Source organism: Pelobates fuscus, chromosome 3, assembly GCF_036172605.1.
Source record: "Pelobates fuscus isolate aPelFus1 chromosome 3, aPelFus1.pri, whole genome shotgun sequence".
Taxonomy (NCBI): Eukaryota; Metazoa; Chordata; class Amphibia; order Anura; family Pelobatidae; genus Pelobates; species Pelobates fuscus.
In genome coordinates this window covers 59,689,038-59,708,363 of record NC_086319.1, presented here as the reverse complement: position 1 = coordinate 59,708,363, position 19,326 = coordinate 59,689,038, and the positions used below count along the sequence as shown (strand labels likewise).

Here is a 19,326-nt window from a genome sequence, read left to right as displayed (position 1 = left end):
TCTAGTAAAAAAGAAATCTTTAAAGGACCACTATAGACTCCCAGACCACTTCAGCTCAATGAAGTGGTCTGGGTGCCAGGTCCATCTAGGGTTAACCCTGCAGCTGGAAACATAGCAGTTTCAGAGAAACTGCTATGTTTACAATAGGGTTAATCCAGCCTCTAGTGGCTGTCTCAATGACAGCCGCTAGAAGCGCTTCCGTGCTTCTCACTGTGATTTTCACAGTGAGAAGACGCAAGCGTCCATAGGAAAGCAGTGAGAAAAAGCTTTCCTATAGACTGACTAAATGCACGCGCGGCTCTTGCCGCGCATGCGCATTTGGCGTAAGAGGGAGGAGAGTCCCCAGCGCCGAGGGAGCCTGGCGCTGGAGAAAGGTAAGCCTTTAACCCCTTCCTCCCCCTAGAGTCTGGTGGAAGGGACCTATTAACACTATAGTGCCAGGAAAACAAGTTTGTTTTCCTGGCACTATAGTGGTTCTTTAACCAGGTACTAAAAAAAATTAAAATAAAAAAAAACAATGGGTCTATCACTAGTTCGTGGAGTAAAATGATCAAGTGGTCATTTAATAATATATCTAAAAGATTGTATGCTACACAAAATCTGGAGAAAAAAAAAACAATTCAATGAAGTTAAAGGAATATAATCTAATGTCTTATGTAACTTTGCAAAACTAAATAAGGAAACAAAAAAAGTATCATGTAGCTACAACTTGGTACTTACTTTTTAAGGACTATCTCGGAAGCACCCTTGCTGAACATTCGGTAACTGCCATCATTATTTTTCAGCACTGTGCTCATGGACTTTCTGACAGAATTAAAGGTGTACACTTTGAATAAGGTTTCTTCAGGGATCTCATTCCTTACGTCTTGGTAATCTCTTTTTAGATCCAGAAGAAAACCCAGCAAGGCACATTCAGTTTTGTTACCAACATGGCGCGGTAGCCCACCTTCCTTTTCAGGAGGCTGAAAGTCAGAGAAACAGAGAAGCTTGAAATATGCCCTCAATGGGATCTAGATTTCTGAATAGTGTTCTACAAATCAAACAGTGGAAAGCAAATATAAAAAAATAACTATATCCTCTACGTAATAGGAAGTGTTTTTAACCAAAGTTCACTTGAATATTCAACAAACAACAGCCCAAGAACGACCGCTATGGGGTAATTAGGGAATAGTAAATTGTGGCAAACTGATTTTCAAACTGCAATATCAAGGCAAAAAAACAGAACATGTGAAAACGGGGACACAATTTTTTAGTTTTATTGACAATTCATACATTCATTTACTTTCCAAAAATCTGAATGAATCCCTGAGTGTTTAAATGTGTACAAAACTTCTAATTTTAAAATATATTGCAGATCCTAGGATTAATGTAAACTTTTACACAACTAATGCACCATTTTAATACATATACTTAAAATATCTTTATATATCTATCTAAAAATGATCTGTGCTAAAATTCTGTGGAGGAGAGAACAAGATACTTTAAAGGCTACAATGTGTGCATTTATTAATGAATTCACGATCATACCAAAATTTTTGATGTATAAGCACAGTTCACCGAAATACCCGACACAAGGAGATCCAAAACGTTCTCAGGCAGAGACTCGGCATCAGGAATCTTCCGATAGTGTTTTTCAGCAAGAAACGCCTGGACAACAGTCATCCTGTTCATGGTCAAAGTTCCGGTTTTATCAGAACAGATTGCAGTGGCATTACCCATGGTTTCACAGGCATCTAAATGCCTTACTAAATTGTTATCTTTCATCATTTTCTAAAAAGAGAAACAGAAAATTAGTCAGTAAAATAAGTGATTTTCATTTAATTCTGTACATTCATTCATAATCAAAAAATAAACAAAATTAAACTATTCTATAGACTTGTACATTTAGTTTTGTCTGAACTGCAATTCACTTGAATTTTGGGCGATCAGCCGATTGTGCAATATCCATATCTCCAAAGTGCCATAGGGACGTATAATAAAGCAAACTGCTCACGCAATGGACAAGCATGTTTGTTGGCTTCAGGATTTGGAGCTCCAAAAATGATGGTTGATGGTTAGGAGACAGCCAGTAAATGATTCTATTTACAGATCAAGTGAAAAGTGAGTAAGGAAGGGGGGGGAAATGAGGATCAAGAAACCCCCCCCCCACCCCCCAAATTTTACTGCTTCGCCTCTTTCTCCCTCCCCCCCACTATTGGTTACTTTTTCTCAATTGATCTGTGAACCAAATGGTGCGCAAATGCGCCTATCCGCATACTGCAAAATATATTCATACTATTTATATTATGTATATATTTTGCAGCACATGGAATGGCCCATTTTTGCACCATTTTAATTTGTCCTAATTATTTTCTTGAATATTTTGATATTCGGATGAGCCGAACAGTCGTATGAACTAGTATTGGAGGTCCCAAATTAGATTTTAAGTTCGGGCGAATAAAATAGCCAATAGAATTTCGAAAATTAAATGATATTTTCTTTTAAATTAGAACATGCACATTTTGTTTGCTGGTGGTTTCCAAGATTATCCTGTGGTTTAGATGTTTTTTCACAATTTCAAAATTGGTACTTACATCACTTCCTTTGAACCAAACCTGTGGTTCTGAAGCGCATGGCCTGTCTACTGAGCCATCAAAATATCATCGTCATAATTTACCAATAATAAAATTATAATTTATTCTATTGGGGGAGGGGAATACCTCTACAAAGCATGTACTCAGAATTACAAAATTTCAGATGCATACTTTTTTTTATATTTAAAACAGGAAAACAAATTCACCTGCAGAATGCAAAATATAAGGCTAAATGATTTTAAGTCACAAAATTTGCACAAACAGGCATTTTTTGTACTTTATTTACTGAAGTAGACAGTGGCTTCTGGTTCATAAAGCTGCCAAGACCATTAACAAGGACATAAGGATGTATTATGTAAGTCAATGTTGATGTCTGTACATTGTGTAATCAAACAGAATAGCTTTAATAGACCGTCCAAGTTTCAGAGTAGTAATAAACGAGGATAAAAAATTGGAAGAATAATTTGTGACTAAATTAATGCCTACCTTTACTGAGTAAGCCAGGGAAATGGTAACTGCAAGTGGAAGACCTTCTGGAACCGCTACAACCAAAACTGTAACTCCAATGATGAAAAACTTGACAAAATACTGAACATAAATTGGTGTACATTCAGCGAGCCAGGGACGCTGCTGAATCCAGAAGGTATTGATGACAAAATACAGCACGAGAATTATGACTGTAATCGCAGACATCACCAAACCTTTAAAAGAACAAAAGTAAGAGAAATGCAGAATTTTGATCAAGCTGTCATTTTACACCAACATCTTATTAGATTTCTCAATGGATATTAATAAAGTTTACACATTTTCGAATTAGTACTAGAACATTCAATTTCAATCTGCTGGCAATTTGATGAGAGGAGAGCAATACAACTTCATGTTCACACAGAGATTGAAAACTGGAACTTTAAAAGGTCCACTTGAAGATTACCCGAGACAGACTATTGAACTAGCTCTAAATTTCCCCCGCTGAGGGAACCTATGAAGTGACTGGCTATGCCCATGAGCCTTCACCCAACTTATCAGGCTAAAGGAAAACTTTTCCAGTTTTCTTTACTTTGCTAGTTTTAAGTAGTCGACTGCCAAGATATTTGTAGAATTAAATCAGTATCTGAATAAAGCCAGCAAAAAGTACATGCCTAGCCTGTGGTGGGGCATATGCTAGGCATATGTACCTTTTGCTGGATTTTTTCAGCATATTACATCTTAGGTCAGTAGGGGAGGGGAATCAAAGGTAGGGTTAAGGTATTTAGTTCTCTAACATTTTGTTAGTATGCACCTGTTCAGCAGTGGGGATGGATGAGCCAGGTACAGAAGCTGTGCATTTGAAAAATAAATAAAGTAACACAAACTATACAGCGCACTGAAGTCAGATTGCTGCACCAAACCTGTTCAGGAAAGTTAAAATTTTACTTACCGTACATTTCAACCAGGAAAGGTGGAGTAGAGGCCAAGGCCTGAAGTTCCCTTAGACATTTTGCAGAAGTTATTGCAACCAAGAACATTGATTTTAAAGATAGAATCTTCAGACTTGACGGAATCCAAGGGTTCAAAAGGAGGTTCACACAAAGCAGACAAGACAATATTTAAATCCTAAGTAGAAACTAGTTTCCGGATGGTAGGAAGTAGCCTTGAAACTGCTCTAAAGAACCTGGATATGAGGGCATCTGAAGCAAAGTCTCTAATACTAAAAAAACTAAGAGAGATTTGGAGTTTAAGAGTAGCCGGATGGAGGCCTTTAGCAAACCCTAGCTGAAGGAACTTCCAAACCTGAGGAACTGAGGCAGAAAGAGGATCAACCTTCATACCCAGACACCAGGAGCAGATTTTTTTTCCAGATTTTGGAGTAAACCGCAGAAATGGATTCATTCTTCGCCACCAATAGGATATCGATAATTTCAGGACTCCGTCCTCTTGAACTCAGGATCTGGCGTTCAGATACCAGGCTGTTCGTTGGCACATCTGAAGGGTTTTTAGAGGGACCAGATTGTGCTCCAGAATGTGTTCTGACATAGGCAGTTTCCAAATAACATTTTTGGAGAGGTTCAACAGGATGGAAAACCAACTTCTCGGCCAGAAGGGGAGAATTGCAATAACCCTTGCTCTGTCCCTGAAGATCTTTTGAAGAATACGAGGGACGAAGATAACTGGAGGGAAGATGTATGCCAGAGAAAATTCCCACTGAATTGACAAAGCATCCAGGAAGTCGGGATCGTCTGCTGAACTGATGGATGCAAAACTGTCCATCTTTTTGTTCATTCCTGGGCCATTACATCTATCACTGGCTTTCCAAATCTTTTTACCACTTTCTGAAAAATTAGAGCAGAAAGAGACCAATCTCCCTGTTTCAGATGGTTTCTGCTGAGTGCATCTGCCAGAACATTCTTTAGTCCCTTGATGTGGACCGCAGAAATAGACAACAGGTGGAGTTCCGACTACCTCATGATGTTGGTGCATAGGTGTTCCAGAGGAATTGAACGTCTCCCTCCTTGACTGTTTACATTGGAGCTTGTTTTCGCTCTCTCTTTGGAGCTTGTTTTCAGGATGAAGTAGGTATATGTGAAAAAAGCAAAATAGGAAATCCAATGGTATTGCTGGAGGAAACTATCCTACTTACGTCACCTAGAGCAATGTCCTGCTCTGGTATGAAGAACTTGAGGTAATCCCCACCTAGAGATAGATGCTGGAACTGGAAGGATGATGAGGGCTGTATGAAGGATGTATTCCACAGGTGATCATGTATAAAATAGTAGGTTTATTAAATGAAAAGCTGGAAACAGCTATACAAGTAAATACAAATAAACTGTGGATAAAATAAGTGCTCACTTAACGCGTTTCCCCAAAGGCTTTCTCAAAAGGCTTTTTTCACATATACCTACTTCATCCTGAAAACAAGCTCCAAAGACCCTCAACTTATATCCATAGACTGGGATTAGTCCGTCCAGGCCTTCATAATAGAGCTGAGACAGCTCTAAAAAGTGTGAGTGTGCACTTTTGCCCATTTGTACTCCCTTCACAAACATCTACTGTACCATAATCTGTTTCTTGCTTTGTACTTATAGATCCATATACTAAGAACACCATCTGTATCGTATGTGTATATAATTTTAAGCGCTGATCACCTCCTGTCTGCCTATCTTTAGCTACTGAGGTGCCTGAAGTATCTGCTCTTCTATCCATTGCATCGTGGAGACCGCTCGAATCTCCAATAGGAAGAGTGTTTTTTTTTTTCCCCAGTTGGGCAATAGGAACATCCACCTTAGGTAAAACCTCTAGTTGTGCCTTAGGGTCTTCTTTAACCGTAAAAATGGATTTTAAATGCTTTTAGATGAATGCCTTTTTTGCAGGAAATTTCCATTCCCTTAACATAAGCTGGTGAATGGAAGGATGGATCGGAAAGGATTTAAGTTTACGATTTTCCTGTTTTTTGGAAGAAGATTCTTCCAAATCCATAAGGCAGCAAACTTCTCTAATGAGTTTAGGCAGATACTGCTCCTGAAAGCAACTATCCTCGTCAGAGGAATCGCTAGCTTCTTCGGAAGAACAGGAATTAGAAGAGGATTCAGAACTCATATGTGGAACCTCCAAACGGACACTCCTACTTTTATAAGGGAATAGAACTAGGTTGAACTGAAGACTGAGCTGATAGCAGCGCAGCCTCCCTTAAATCCACAAAGGTCTGTTTGTAAACTGCTCTGGAACCAAGTCATAAATGACGAGACTTCCCCTTTTTTTGGCTTTGACCAAAGCTTCTTTGGCACACACACCACAGGTTCTCTTTTTATACCTGTCTGGTAAAGGTTGTGAACAGGAGGAACACATCAAATGCCTTGTCTTCACAATGCATTTTTCTCCAGGCTTATCTGTCTGCTCAAGGTTAGAGATATTAGAGGAAGATATGAGAAGAGAAAAAATAAAAAATGTAATCTTCTTGCTGGAGAAAAAGGTTTTGAATTAAGGAAGAGACCATTAAGGTATCAACTAAAAGTCTTACCTTAATGGCCTCAATGTACTGGAGGGCCGGTGAGAGCACACTACAACAGATACTGCAGGCACCTGGCATGCAGGAAGTTGCTGTTGGGTTAAAAATAGTGTTCCCAGGTCCTAGTTTGCGAACAGGAACAGAGAAAAAAAATGGCTCAGGAACAAGTAGTAAATCCAATAGAGTAGAAGGCACAATCAGCAATATAATCCAAGAATATCCCATCACCTTTCCCAATAACTGGACGACACACAGTATCAGGAGCAGAACGGATCTTTAATCACACAACCCCTGCTTTTATGCAATCCTCCCATGCAAGGGAGACACCCACAATAATTAGTACAGTAACCAATTAGGTATAAGGTACAACCCACACATCTCCTCCCCTCAGATTATCAGTTAACATAATTAAAAGGTACACAATTTCCCCCACATTCTGGATGTACCCCAAATACCTAGGGTACACCAGGGGTTCAGGAGTTATGGAGGGATAGAGTTTTGACCGACCGCACAGGCAACAGTAGCCGAAAACAGTTCCATAAGTTTTGGCCTTGCGGTCGGTCTCTGTTCGCGCTTTAAAAGACCCAAACTAAATGCCACCCAGAGCTGGGCGGGCATTCGGATGAATCCCTGTGTTCATGGGATTCATCCTACCGAACGGTGGGCCGTTCGGAGGTTTCTATCAGTCTTTTAAGTAGCTCTGGAGATCTCAGCGGTGTTTGCTTAGTCGAGTGTCCTATTTGGGTTCCAGACACTCGACGATCAAACACCGCTGTTCGGGAGTTTAAGATGGCCGCCGCCACGTGTTCGGCTCCCAAAATGGCGGCCACCCAGGGACTGCAACAAAGCGTTCTTGAGTTTTAAGTGAGATGAAATAGCACGAACAGGGAGTTAGATTGAAGCCACACTTCGCATCAGGTGGTCCGGTGATTCGGTAGTTTTAGATTGTATGCCGAATGGAGTGGTTCAACACAGTCTATGGGGAATAATTAGACGAATGCTTTAAATCCACACAAACATTTCTGGTGTCACCTAACAAATAAACAGTGAATATGCTGGACAGCCAGAGAGTCTCTGCTACAACCGATAATACATGACAAGTGCAAACATAGTCCTAAACTGTGCAAAATGACAAAAAATAAATAATATGATAAGAGTGTCAGTCTGCTACACGTACACAATACAACCCAGGGGGGAAAGTGTGGAACGGTCAGCTGTATCCTACTTGCCTTTGATCTAATCAGGCTGGGTACAGTCAGATAAGAATGTGTCTTGTATCTTGAAAAAGTACATGTGGAATTCATAACATTTTTGGGACATCTCAGAATATCTATTGCTTCCATAATAAAAAAAACGTTATTTTATGGTTCAAAGGTCAATTGGTTCTTTGAGTTTCAAACTTAAGTACAACAGGAAATACTATGAAAATAACGAATTTGGAAACCTCAACTAATTGCTTAATAAAAAAAAAAAAAAAGAAATGAGTAGCAGGTATCCTTGAAAGAGATTATAACATTGCATGCCTCAGATTCAGCTGTAATCCTGTCAGCACAGCTATATTGCTAATATTTAGCACATTTTAATAAAACAACTTCAAAAGGAAGTCTAGGTTTCAACAAAGGGTAATTTAGAAATCCGGCTTTTCAACAGCAACAAGCAAAGTGGAAAAAAAAACAAATAAAGGGTAAATGAGAAGCAAAATGTTAAACTACTTTTCACTTAAACTCCCCCCCCCCCCCCCCCCCCCTCTCATATATTGGTCAAAGGTTGAAAATATTAAAAGATTAGGATTTAGAATGCAAAGATAGGAGTTTGAGATTAAAATAAGCACTCTTATTAAGGGTCTTCTCCTATGGCTACTAAAGCTTACTGCAGTGGTTACAGTGTACCACAACCAGTACCCAAAGGCTACCACTGCCATAAATCACAGCCTGTCATCACAGACCAAGTTGCATTATAGCCTCTGTGACTGATTGATAAATCGATGGGTGCTAGAAGAGCCCCTTCTATTTGTCAAAGTGCTAAAGATTAAAAAAAACAAAAAAAACAGAATGGCACCCAAAGACACCCCTTGCATCATATCCACTACAATTAACTGTAGTAGATGTGCTTACATTGTCCCCACAAATGCCCCCCACACAAAAACAAAAAAACACACATTAGGGGTTTATTCATTAATCTGTGAATTGTTGGAAATTTGAAGCGGATGTAAAGCCAATTTCCAAACTTAGCCCAAAACACAAATTCAAAATATACTCTAAGTAAGCTACGTTTTCAGTTTAGCTACAAGGGTCTAAAATAAAAAAAATTCTCTCTGCAAATTTTAGGGACTCCTCTTGTAAATAACACAGATAATGGAAAATAATGCTCTCAATTCATACTTCCTAAACAATCCAGAAAAAAATAATTGCAGAGTTCTATTTATGATTTAGACGAGGTAATCTGTAAATAAAAGTCTGCCCTGAAACTATACCATATATCTCATTACATTAAAAAAAATGCCAATTTTAAGGAAAAAAATGACTTCATGGTGTAGGTTTTCAAAATTCTGTCCTCTTTTTTTTTTTTTTTTTTTTACTGCAGTAGCACTACCTTCCCCAGCACAGACACTTTAGACTTTGAGATTAGCCTAATCAAGTGTTTTTGCATAGTTTACAATTACATCATATAACAATTAAAGAATGGGTTCATGGAGTTAATTTTACAATTGAATAATATGCTGCCAAGACAATGCTATGCATACATTTTAGAACAGTTTGACATCTTACATGGAGTCTGCAGAGCACCAATCCCTCACTACAGCCAACACAGGACTTCGCTCATTAGTTCTTAATCAGTGACACAGTCTTCAGGAAAGAATAGGAGCTCCTAAGCAGGAGCTTCAAGTTCTCGGTCGGCTGTAGTGAATGTGGGTAGGTGCATCCAATGTAACCCAGGTAAGAAGTTAAACTATTCTAAAAATGATTGGACTTCTTACGATAGATAAGGGAAGGGACCAAGTACTCCCAACACCATAACCACTATAGCGTGGTTGCAGTTTTCTTTAAAATAGCCAACCACTGTGTAATAGTACAATCCTAGTTCAGAGAGTAGAACAGAAAAGTGCAAACAAAACAATTGGACGTGTTTAAAATATTGTAAAAAAAACACTTAACTTTACTTTTAATTTAAAACTAATAATTTTAGCACAAAATAACAGGAAAAATTATAAACTAATGGAAGCTTACATACTTTTTTTTTTCCCCTAAAACAAACAAACAATCTAAAAATAAATAAATACATTTTTAAAAATGCATCGACATTAAGTGCCTTTGAACAGTTTTAATGTGCTTGCAAGTTGCACCGATCGTACCTGCTTTGCCAATCTGAACTGCCAGTTTAGTAAGTTTTCCCTGCAGGACAGATTTTTCCTTTTTCGTTACATTTGATTTCTTTTTATCCTCTCCATCGATCCCTTCTTCACTCTTCAATGGCTGCATTTCCATTGCTGCACCATCTTGTGCTTTTGCTTTCGGAAGAGGAAAAAATAAATAAAAATACATTTCATAAATTGATAATGAACTACTACATAAATGTTTGAAGTTGTGCGGTAATATTAACAAACTACTCTGTGCTAAATTATTACACAAAACACCACTGCTTTGATTAAATGATGCTAACCACTCAATTCTATATATAATTTTTTTCAATCAAAATAGCAAATTTAATATAGAATGTCAAAGTCTATACCTTTGTTTCGATTTTCAATAGTTCCGTCTTGCTTTTTGCCTGTAAACAAAAAGTATATATTCAATAAACTAGTTCAAGGATATTCTTTATGCAAAAACTACTGTGTAAACATTAAATGAATTGTGAGCGTCTGGATTCAATGGTATTCTAAACTACAGAAAAAAAATAAAATAAAAAAAAATGACAGACAAGATACTGATCTCTAATTTTCACTCTTAATGAACACTAATCATGATGAATGTTGAAAACAAGCATCAACATTTTACAGGGGAAAATAAGAGTCAATGAAGTGCCAGCAGGACTTGACAACATGATCATGCAGCTACTCAACGACACCTGTAATTCAAAGAACATGCTTGATTCAGCACACCAGGACCACTTCTATCAAAGCTGCGAAAAGGGTTGAACTTGAAAATACTGCTTTAATATCTCCAGACTGCAAATTAAAAGGTAATTATAAAAGCAGTTATTTTAACATGAAATAAAAGAATGATAAGCCACTGGAATCCTTCTACTAGCCAAGGCTAATTGTATGGCCCCTCTCACGTTTATTGCCTTACATACCTTACAAATTAACCCCCCCTATACTGCAAGCTATGCCCAATATGAATCACACATGAAGCCAAATATGTTACAAAAACCAATAGTATAAATGCTATACGTCTGTCATTAATCCCTCACAATGCCGTATTATCCTTGCACCCAAATCACTAACCCCAAAATAGTGGTAAAACACAACACATATTTTATCACTTGTGTTCTTTCTAGTGGTTTATTGTGGCCCACTAGGGTGATTGTAGCACCAGAGTGCAGATTATTTTTTCACCGTATACTTTTGTATTTTATAACCCCAAAATAGTAGCTACTGGGAGGATTAGATTTAAATAATTATAAATCGGCATTTTTGGTGACGCAATGGCGCATTCTTGCTGGGGGTTATATTTAATAGTTCACTTTGATCATGATCATTTCATCATTTCCTATCCAATTCTACAGGTACATGGCAAAATCAGTTCTGACTGAACTGTTTAACTAATCTGAAAACATTCTAAATACGAAAGCTTCATCTGGTTGCAAATATCTCCAGTTTAATAGACAAGTCACTAAGAGTTTGGAGACCAACTTATAACAATGGGATAAAACCTTTTTTGTTCCCCATGTTTATTTTATATTGTTTTTGAAAAATAGTATGCCATCTCTGCAGACACAAGTTAAAGCTGCACTGTAAAATCCTCCCATCCGTAATAGGAGTATTTCATAAATATAAAATCTTTATCAAATACTCATATTCAATGTGCTGGAATATCACTGAAATTTAAATCCAGTCAAAAGATATACTGACAGACAAAGTAGGGAATACTTTGTTTCGGTAATTTTCCTATGCCTGAGACTTCTAGACACCGGTAGCTCCACCCAGTGTCTAGAAGTGTCAATTCACCAGCCAACAACAGTGGATTGGCTCGACCTTATCTCAATGCTGTACTTTTACACATCAAGAGGCTCAGCTGAAAGAAGATGGTGGCGTGCGCAAGTGACAGGTTTAGGAATTTATTTTGGATTTCTGTTTTGTTGCCCTACATGTGTAATATAAGAAAAAACTATTAACACATTTTTGTATTTTATTTTTTTAACTATATTTTAAGGGGTGTCAAAAGAAGGCCCCTACCACTTACAAAAATAATAAAATGTGGGAAATACTGAAGGGTTAACAACACAAACACAAAAATAAAAAATAAAAAAACATTCTCCATGGATTAGAAATTCAGCACACAAATACTACATTAGATGCTTGAAAATGATAATGGAATTAATTTAATTGCCTCAAAAACAAGTTCACCATTTTAATAAACAAAAAACAATATTTGAAATGTTATACAATGCAGAACATAGAGAAAAAAAAATGTTTTTATTGCTCGCAGGGACTTTGTTGTAGAGACATTTGAGATTTTTCACATAAGTACACTAGCACACAATTTTTTCTTAACGTGATCTGTAGATTCAGGAACATAATGCAGTGCAAGCATCTGTCATCTGATGCTCTCAATTTTAAGTCACTTATCACCATAGCAACATTCCACTGCCAAAAGGACACTCTGTATGACTTGAAATTGAATGTCAACCTTCCTTGTATGCTGTTGACAGGAGACCTTTCATGGGAAAATTGCTCCAAAAACAGGCAATCCATGCAGATGAGCCTGGCACTTGGAAACTGCTGTCTGGCAGACATCTGCTTAGCTCTCTTGTTTTGATGTGTATATTTTCAATTCTAAATAGCCATTTACATATTGTACGGAAGCCATAAACGGCATTTTGCACTGTAGGAATCACTCTACAGTCCTATATCAGACTCTTTACACAATTAATGTAAATATAACTGGCAGATTAAAGCATTGTGATTAACGTCAATAAATTAACTAAAAAAACAATTCTGCTCCGTTTAACAGAAAATAAAATGGGGTGGGATTATTGGCTACCAATACACCACAGTTAGCGCAATATTTGTGGGTTCTACGCCAATTTTAACGTGGAAGACAATCGTGCTAGGTCATGTGATTTTAAGGAACTTGTAAGATGTAAAAAAATGTATTTGTGTTTGCACTGGTCCTTAATCTGTATTTTGTGTTTTGGACTCTACGGCAGCACCATTGCTTTAATTTTTTTTTTTTTTAAATGCATGTTCCAAGTGTGCCCCAAATTCTCTTTTGTCAAACCTCGCAGAATTAAACATTGAGCAATGCAAAATGTTTTGTGTGCTTAAGTGTTTCTATTGCTTTGCTAGAGAGTAGGAGAACTGCCTGTAGGCGCTCCCCTGTCATTCTGTGGATGTGGTCCAAGATAGCAGGAGATCTTGGATGGCAGCTAAACAGACACTGGGATTTTTTTTTAGCATGGGTGTTATAAAATATGATTAAAGTAAAACTGCCACTCCTCTGATAAAATACGTAAAGGTGTTGGAGAGCCATCTTATGATTGAGATCCAGTAAATTGTCATAGAACACTCACAAATCTAAATTAAACACTTTTACCCATTTATTACTTACTTTTTTTGTCCTTTTTTTCTTTTTCTTCCTCATTTTCTCCAGCTCCAAGTAAAGTGAATATAATTCCAGTTTGTGAATTTATACCTATAGCAGTAACAACCATTTTCCCTGACCCTTCCATAACGTGAGTCCCTATAACACAAAAGGTAAAGTTGTAGAGTGAGGGAGAGGCACAAAGGGGAGAAAGAAATTAAAAACCAAACAAAAAAAGATAGCTCATTGATTCTTAAATCTTTATTTAAATGGGCCCCAAATCTAGGACACAACATTAGCCTGGTGATCTGTTCTTTAATAGAAAAGTAAGAATGCATCACACCACCACATTTTGCAACACCATCTTACAGGAACACTGCAATCACCATAACCAGGACAGTCCCCTGAATTGCCTTGGCACCATCTCACAGTAAGGATGGCACAGTTTTAAGCAGTGTGCCTACTTAACTGGTTCACACCAGGCAACGCCACCACATCTAGTCTACTTAAGCAGGAAACGCAAGATATCTCCACAGAACAAAGCACAGTGATGCAGGACCACACTCATTAGTTGAGAGAGCACTCACCTGACTTATGTCAATGAACATGGCCCTGCTATGTTCTATAGGAGCAATCCAGCTTGTCTTGCTGGAGAAGACCAGGTGGAGTGTTCCTTTAATTACACCGGAGAAAGCAATATCTTGTGGCCATGGATTACAATTTGACTGTTCCTACCAATGGGACCCAACAAAGTACAGCTTGCCCATGGTATATTAGGTTATGATTTTTTTTTTCCAGATATATAGTTAGGGTCTTACAATTAACTATATTACAATTTCCATAAAAATTTTGTAATCTAAAAGAAATGTTTTTTAACTTCTATTGAAAAAGGAAATTGAGGCATTTTGATGGTTAAATGCAAAATTACATTCTAGATTATTAAAATTAAATACCAACCAAACATGCAGAAATTAATTACACTATGGTGCTAAACACCTTGCAGCTACAGTGCATTTCGAAGTCTTTCAGATCTTGCCCAAAAGCTTATCAGCACCATTTATCTCGCCACACGAACATATGACATTATCAGCCATGCCCCATTCGCATTAGTCATTTTATGATGATGAAATACAAGGAACGTGACAAGAATACAAACCAGAAAGCAGCAAAGGATCCTTCTCCAGTGTTTTTTTAACATGATCAGATTCTCCAGTTAACGAGCTTTCATCAATTTTAAGATCGTTTCCTTGTATAAGTACTCCATCAGCAGGTAACAAATCACCTAAAAACACACCAAAAATGTTTTTATTATTTTTTTTTAAACTAGTCGGACCACAGTGGATGCAAACATAAAAAAGGTACTTTTAAGACTAAATAATTACCATATTTAATTTGAGCAATGTCCCCAACAACAATGTCGGCCACAGGTATTTGAATGACTTGGCTTCCTCGAACAACTGTAAATTTCTGTTCTTGTTCGATCCGATTCTGCAAGCCCCTAAACTGTTTTTCTTTACTCCAGTCATTGAAAGCCGTTACTAACACCACACATACAACAGATACAAGGATAGCGCCCCCTTCAATCCAGCCTGCTTCACTTTCCTCCTCCTCGGCAGCACCACTGACTTCTCCACACACTAAACGTAAAAAATACACACACAAAAGTATATGTAATTGTTGCCAAAAATGTCCCTGTTTTATACCATTTTAATTAATACGATATTAGCCATACAGGATAGTACAATAACACCACAATTGTAAAATTGATACATAAACACATAGTTTAGGTGCCATTATCTTTACAAAATACTTAACATGCAATTTTATTCCCAAAAAGAAATAAAAAATACATACTTGGATTGCTTCTAACAAGCAATAATAGCATTTGAGATTGCTATGTAGGACAGAAAATGAGAATTCAGTAACTAGAAGCAGGGAGTACAAAACCTTTGTACAGAAGTAGGTTTCCTATAACGTGTATTTCAAAAAAATAATATAAAAATAAAAAAATAAACAATCTAGGCCAGTGAAGATTTAACATACCACAGCTGTGGTATTAATCTAGAGCAGTGGTTCTAAACCAATTATCAAGGCATACCAGCATTCCAGGTTGTGTCAGTATCTTACTCATTCATTGGAAGTGACCAAATTATAAACTGCTAGGGCACCTGGGCTGGAGACTATTGGCCTATAGTATTACTACACAAATGCATACGAGGGATAGAAGAAAATTAAATTAATGGAATTTGTTGCTGCAACAATGCAACATATTTATACGTATTTAATAGAATACTGACAGTTAGGTCAGCACTCCGACTTCTGTTGGCACCAAAAATCAATGAATTAAAAAAAATAAAAACAAACAAACACAACTACAGATAGCCAGCTGTACTCCATACAATAAAAAGTGCAATGCAGTGAGAAACAACAACCAAATCACAAGTGGATCTCAATCAGAGCAGAAGTACATGCTTTAGTCTTGCATTTACACAGAAGCAAAACGTTGCTATTTCTGAATGCATGCAATAAAGTTCAAAATTAATTTTGAGAAGCAGTTGTGCATTGGATTGTTAATATTTCTTAAATACAAAACAAATTTTTTTTCACACAAACACTTTATACATTTTACATTAGAAGACCCACTTGAAGTTAAAGATATACGGCCATACTCATCAAAAACGGGGAGCAATTTAATATGTAGAAATGGTTCTATTGGTTCCTGTGGCAATTACTACTTATTTAGAACTTTGCCCCATATTTGCTCTCTAAAGGGTATAGTTAAAGAAATGCCGGTGTAAATCTGGAATCTGAGGGCAAAGTGTTAGCTTTGATGCACTCAGAAGAGACACTGCAAAGCTCATAATTTAAAGTTAATCCGAGAATTTTAAGCAATGTCTGCATAGGGCACATTGATTGCATGCAATGACCCCTGCTTTAAAAATATATTTTTTTTTAATATATATATTTCTGTTAAAACTAGATTCTAGACAGATCTCAGAGAAGCAATGTTAAAGGGAAACTCCAGTGCCAGGAAAACAATCTGTTTTCCTGGCACTGCAGGTCCCCTCTCCCTCCCACCTCCCATCCCCGGTCGCTGAAGGGGTGAAAACCCCTTTAGTCACTTACCAGAGGCAGCGACATGTCCCTCGTCGCTGCTTCTTGGTCTGCCGCCGCTCCTCCCCTTCACGTCAACCGGCGGGGGAGACTGATCACGCCCGCCGGCTGGAGAGACCTAATGTGCATGCGTGGCAATGCCGCGCACACGCATTAGACCTCTCCATAGGAAAGCATTGAAAATGCTTTTCAATGCTTTCCTATGGGGATTTTTGCAACGCTGGTGGTCCTCACACAGCGCGAGGACGTCCAGCGACACTATAGCACAGAAAACCTGTGTTTTGGACCCAGAAGTGCCCTCTAGTAGCTGTCTAGTAGACAGCCACTAGAGGAGGAGTTAACCCTACAAGGTTATTATTGCAGTTTATGAACTGGGTAGTGGGAGTTGGCACCCAGACCACTCCAATGGGCAGAAGTGGTCTGGGTGCCTGGAGTGTCCCTTTAAGTGTTTCAGTGCTAGTACTATGTATTATTTCATTCTTATCTTTTTCAACAAGGTAAAAGACAGATAATGTGGTGGGCCAGTTAGAAGAATTACCTTTTAGAGCAGTCAATATATATATATATATATATATATATATATATATATATATATATATATATATATACATAGCATGACAAACAAATTAAGTGGTGATGTGCTCCTTACAGCAAACAGATTGTTTACGTATCATGCAAATATTGGTCAACTGTGCTCTCACAATGTACATATTTATAAAAAAAAAAACACAAAATATAACGGTTTTAAACTTACTAGCATCACCTCTATTGTGGAACCAGCCAAGCTGTTACTCTAAGAATTATTTGAATGTGAGGTTTGCTAAATGTTGCTGGGGCTTAAAGGGAAATGGAAAAGTCCAAGCACAATAACCTCTACAGCTAAATGTCGAGGATATGGTGTCAGGAATGCCCTGACATTTTAGTATAGGTTGATAACTTACTCTGGTTCCCCAGCTACCCGCGCCACATGCAGTCTACTCCTGCAGTGGTAACCAGATTTTTCTGTAGGGCAAAACGTAGCTATGTTCACTGGCCAAAAGTGCTCAGCTGATACAATAAGATGAGTACAGTCTTCCATGACCCAGTTTTGCTCTATAAAGCAATCCATATTCTCCTGTGGGAGGGGAGCATATATAGAGTACATGGCTGGGGCACGAGGTTGGACCCAGATAAACTGTCAAACCGTACTACTAAATGGTTTGACTGCTAACCGTGGGAAAGTGCCGGTGCAGTACTGTCATCATAACCACCACAGCAGGCTGAAGAAGTCACAGTGCTTGGAATGATCCTTTGAAACCCGATTTGTGAGGAATACTGATCGCTTACAGATTATTATACATGTTTACATTATTCTCCCGTCACTGTCCATAAAACTTTTCTAAATGAGGTTAGTATTAAGAGAGGGAATAAACATTAGATTAAATAAAATGCTCTCAAAGATCCTTATTACTTACATTCATTATGACCACCTGGAGGTCGATAAAAAGAAAGGCCTAAAGAAATTATGGCTGCTACTTCTAATATAATTAATGTTACATCCTGTAGTGCTTCCCATACTAACTGAAGAAATGTTTTTGGCTTTTTAGGAGGTATAAGATTCTTCCCGAATACTTCTTGCCTCCTCTCCAGATCTGCCGGATTTCCACTTAAACCTGAAATATGGAGAGAAAAAAAAAATATATATATATTTAAAGAATGCATACATCTCATTTAGTTGATAATATCAGGAGAGAGTAAAAATCTGGGAAGTACAAAAATAAATAGAATTACACATTTTATACAATTCACAGTGAAGGGGGAGAGGCAGACGTGCACTAGCCCAACACCTCCGTTATCTCTGCTGAGCCAACGAAAGTAAGTAAATCATTCGTGCTTTCGAAGCAAGAGCCAAAAGGGTGTTTCTGCACAAGTTATAAACGGGACAATCCCGTTAAAGTACCTTTAAAAACTGCTCGAAAAAATGACAGTCTCTGGGTACACAATGCACTTCTGCAAGTTGAAGGGCTTTATGACCTGAACTGATCCTTCAAAAACATTTTTTTAAATTACATTTTGGGAACAGCAGGGAAATATCACAAATTGTGTTCCACTCATATAGAATTACAATGGTTTATTCACTAAATTGAGAATTGCAGAAACTAAAAAAAGAAATAGCAAACACTTGGACAAGGCACCTTTTTGCTGTTCCCCTCTTCCCACGCTAAAATGCTCTGCAAGTTCGAGCCAACGACTCTCAAATTGCAGAATGTAGTGAGGGGCAGCCCCCTTATTAATGGCAGTGCTGGGAGGAAGTGACATCAGATCACTTCTCCCCGCGCTCGTGAAGCTGAAAATGCAACCAGCAGTAACAGGTGCAGTCTTAGCCCTCTACTTCACCTGCTTGGTCCCATAGAAGTCACCCTCCTGCACATAAATGGTAAGCAAAAGGATGGTGACTAAAATAATGTCAATGTCTATGTTTGCACAGCAATAGATGTGTCTAGTAGTATGTGTGCGTGCCTACCATTTTATATGTTATATGTAGCGGTATGTGCCTGACCGTATGCATTATTGCACTGTGTCCGAAAGTGTAAATGTGGGTGTGTGAATCCAATGAGTGTGCCTGAAATGCATATGTGTGTGTGTCTTTGGTGTCCATCTAGAAGCACGTGTGAGACATACACACATACAGCTTCACAGAGAAGCCTCACAGATACAACAAAACTGCCCACATGAAAATACACACACACACACACACACACAACCCCTAAAAAAAAGCAGCCCTCCATACATACATACATGCATGCATACTAACATACAGCCCTATTTTCACCTGTATAATGAAGCTGCAAGGAATGCAAAGAGTTACCAATTGTGAAACACAAAATGAAACATTGTAACAAAATGTGTAATGGTTTAAAAAAAAAAAAAAAGT

General features: G+C 37.9%; 1 protein-coding gene across 5 annotated transcripts in view; it reads right to left on the bottom strand.

Annotated features, from left to right (window-relative positions):
• The window catches only part of ATP2B1 (ATPase plasma membrane Ca2+ transporting 1), a 135,424-nt gene that overhangs the window by 41,124 nt on the left and 74,974 nt on the right, over nucleotides 1-19,326 (bottom strand). For all 5 annotated transcript variants that reach the window (XM_063447112.1, XM_063447113.1, XM_063447108.1 and 2 more), the window contains exons 3-11: nucleotides 17,867-18,064; nucleotides 14,681-14,935; nucleotides 14,455-14,580; nucleotides 13,326-13,457; nucleotides 10,285-10,323; nucleotides 9,908-10,063; nucleotides 3,060-3,274; nucleotides 1,528-1,770; nucleotides 721-962 (exon numbers count right to left, since the gene is read on the bottom strand). In XM_063447112.1, the coding sequence (XP_063303182.1) occupies nucleotides 721-962; nucleotides 1,528-1,770; nucleotides 3,060-3,274; nucleotides 9,908-10,063; nucleotides 10,285-10,323; nucleotides 13,326-13,457; nucleotides 14,455-14,580; nucleotides 14,681-14,935; nucleotides 17,867-18,064 (1,606 nt within the window). The remainder of the gene's footprint in view (nucleotides 1-720; nucleotides 963-1,527; nucleotides 1,771-3,059; nucleotides 3,275-9,907; nucleotides 10,064-10,284; nucleotides 10,324-13,325; nucleotides 13,458-14,454; nucleotides 14,581-14,680; nucleotides 14,936-17,866; nucleotides 18,065-19,326) is intronic.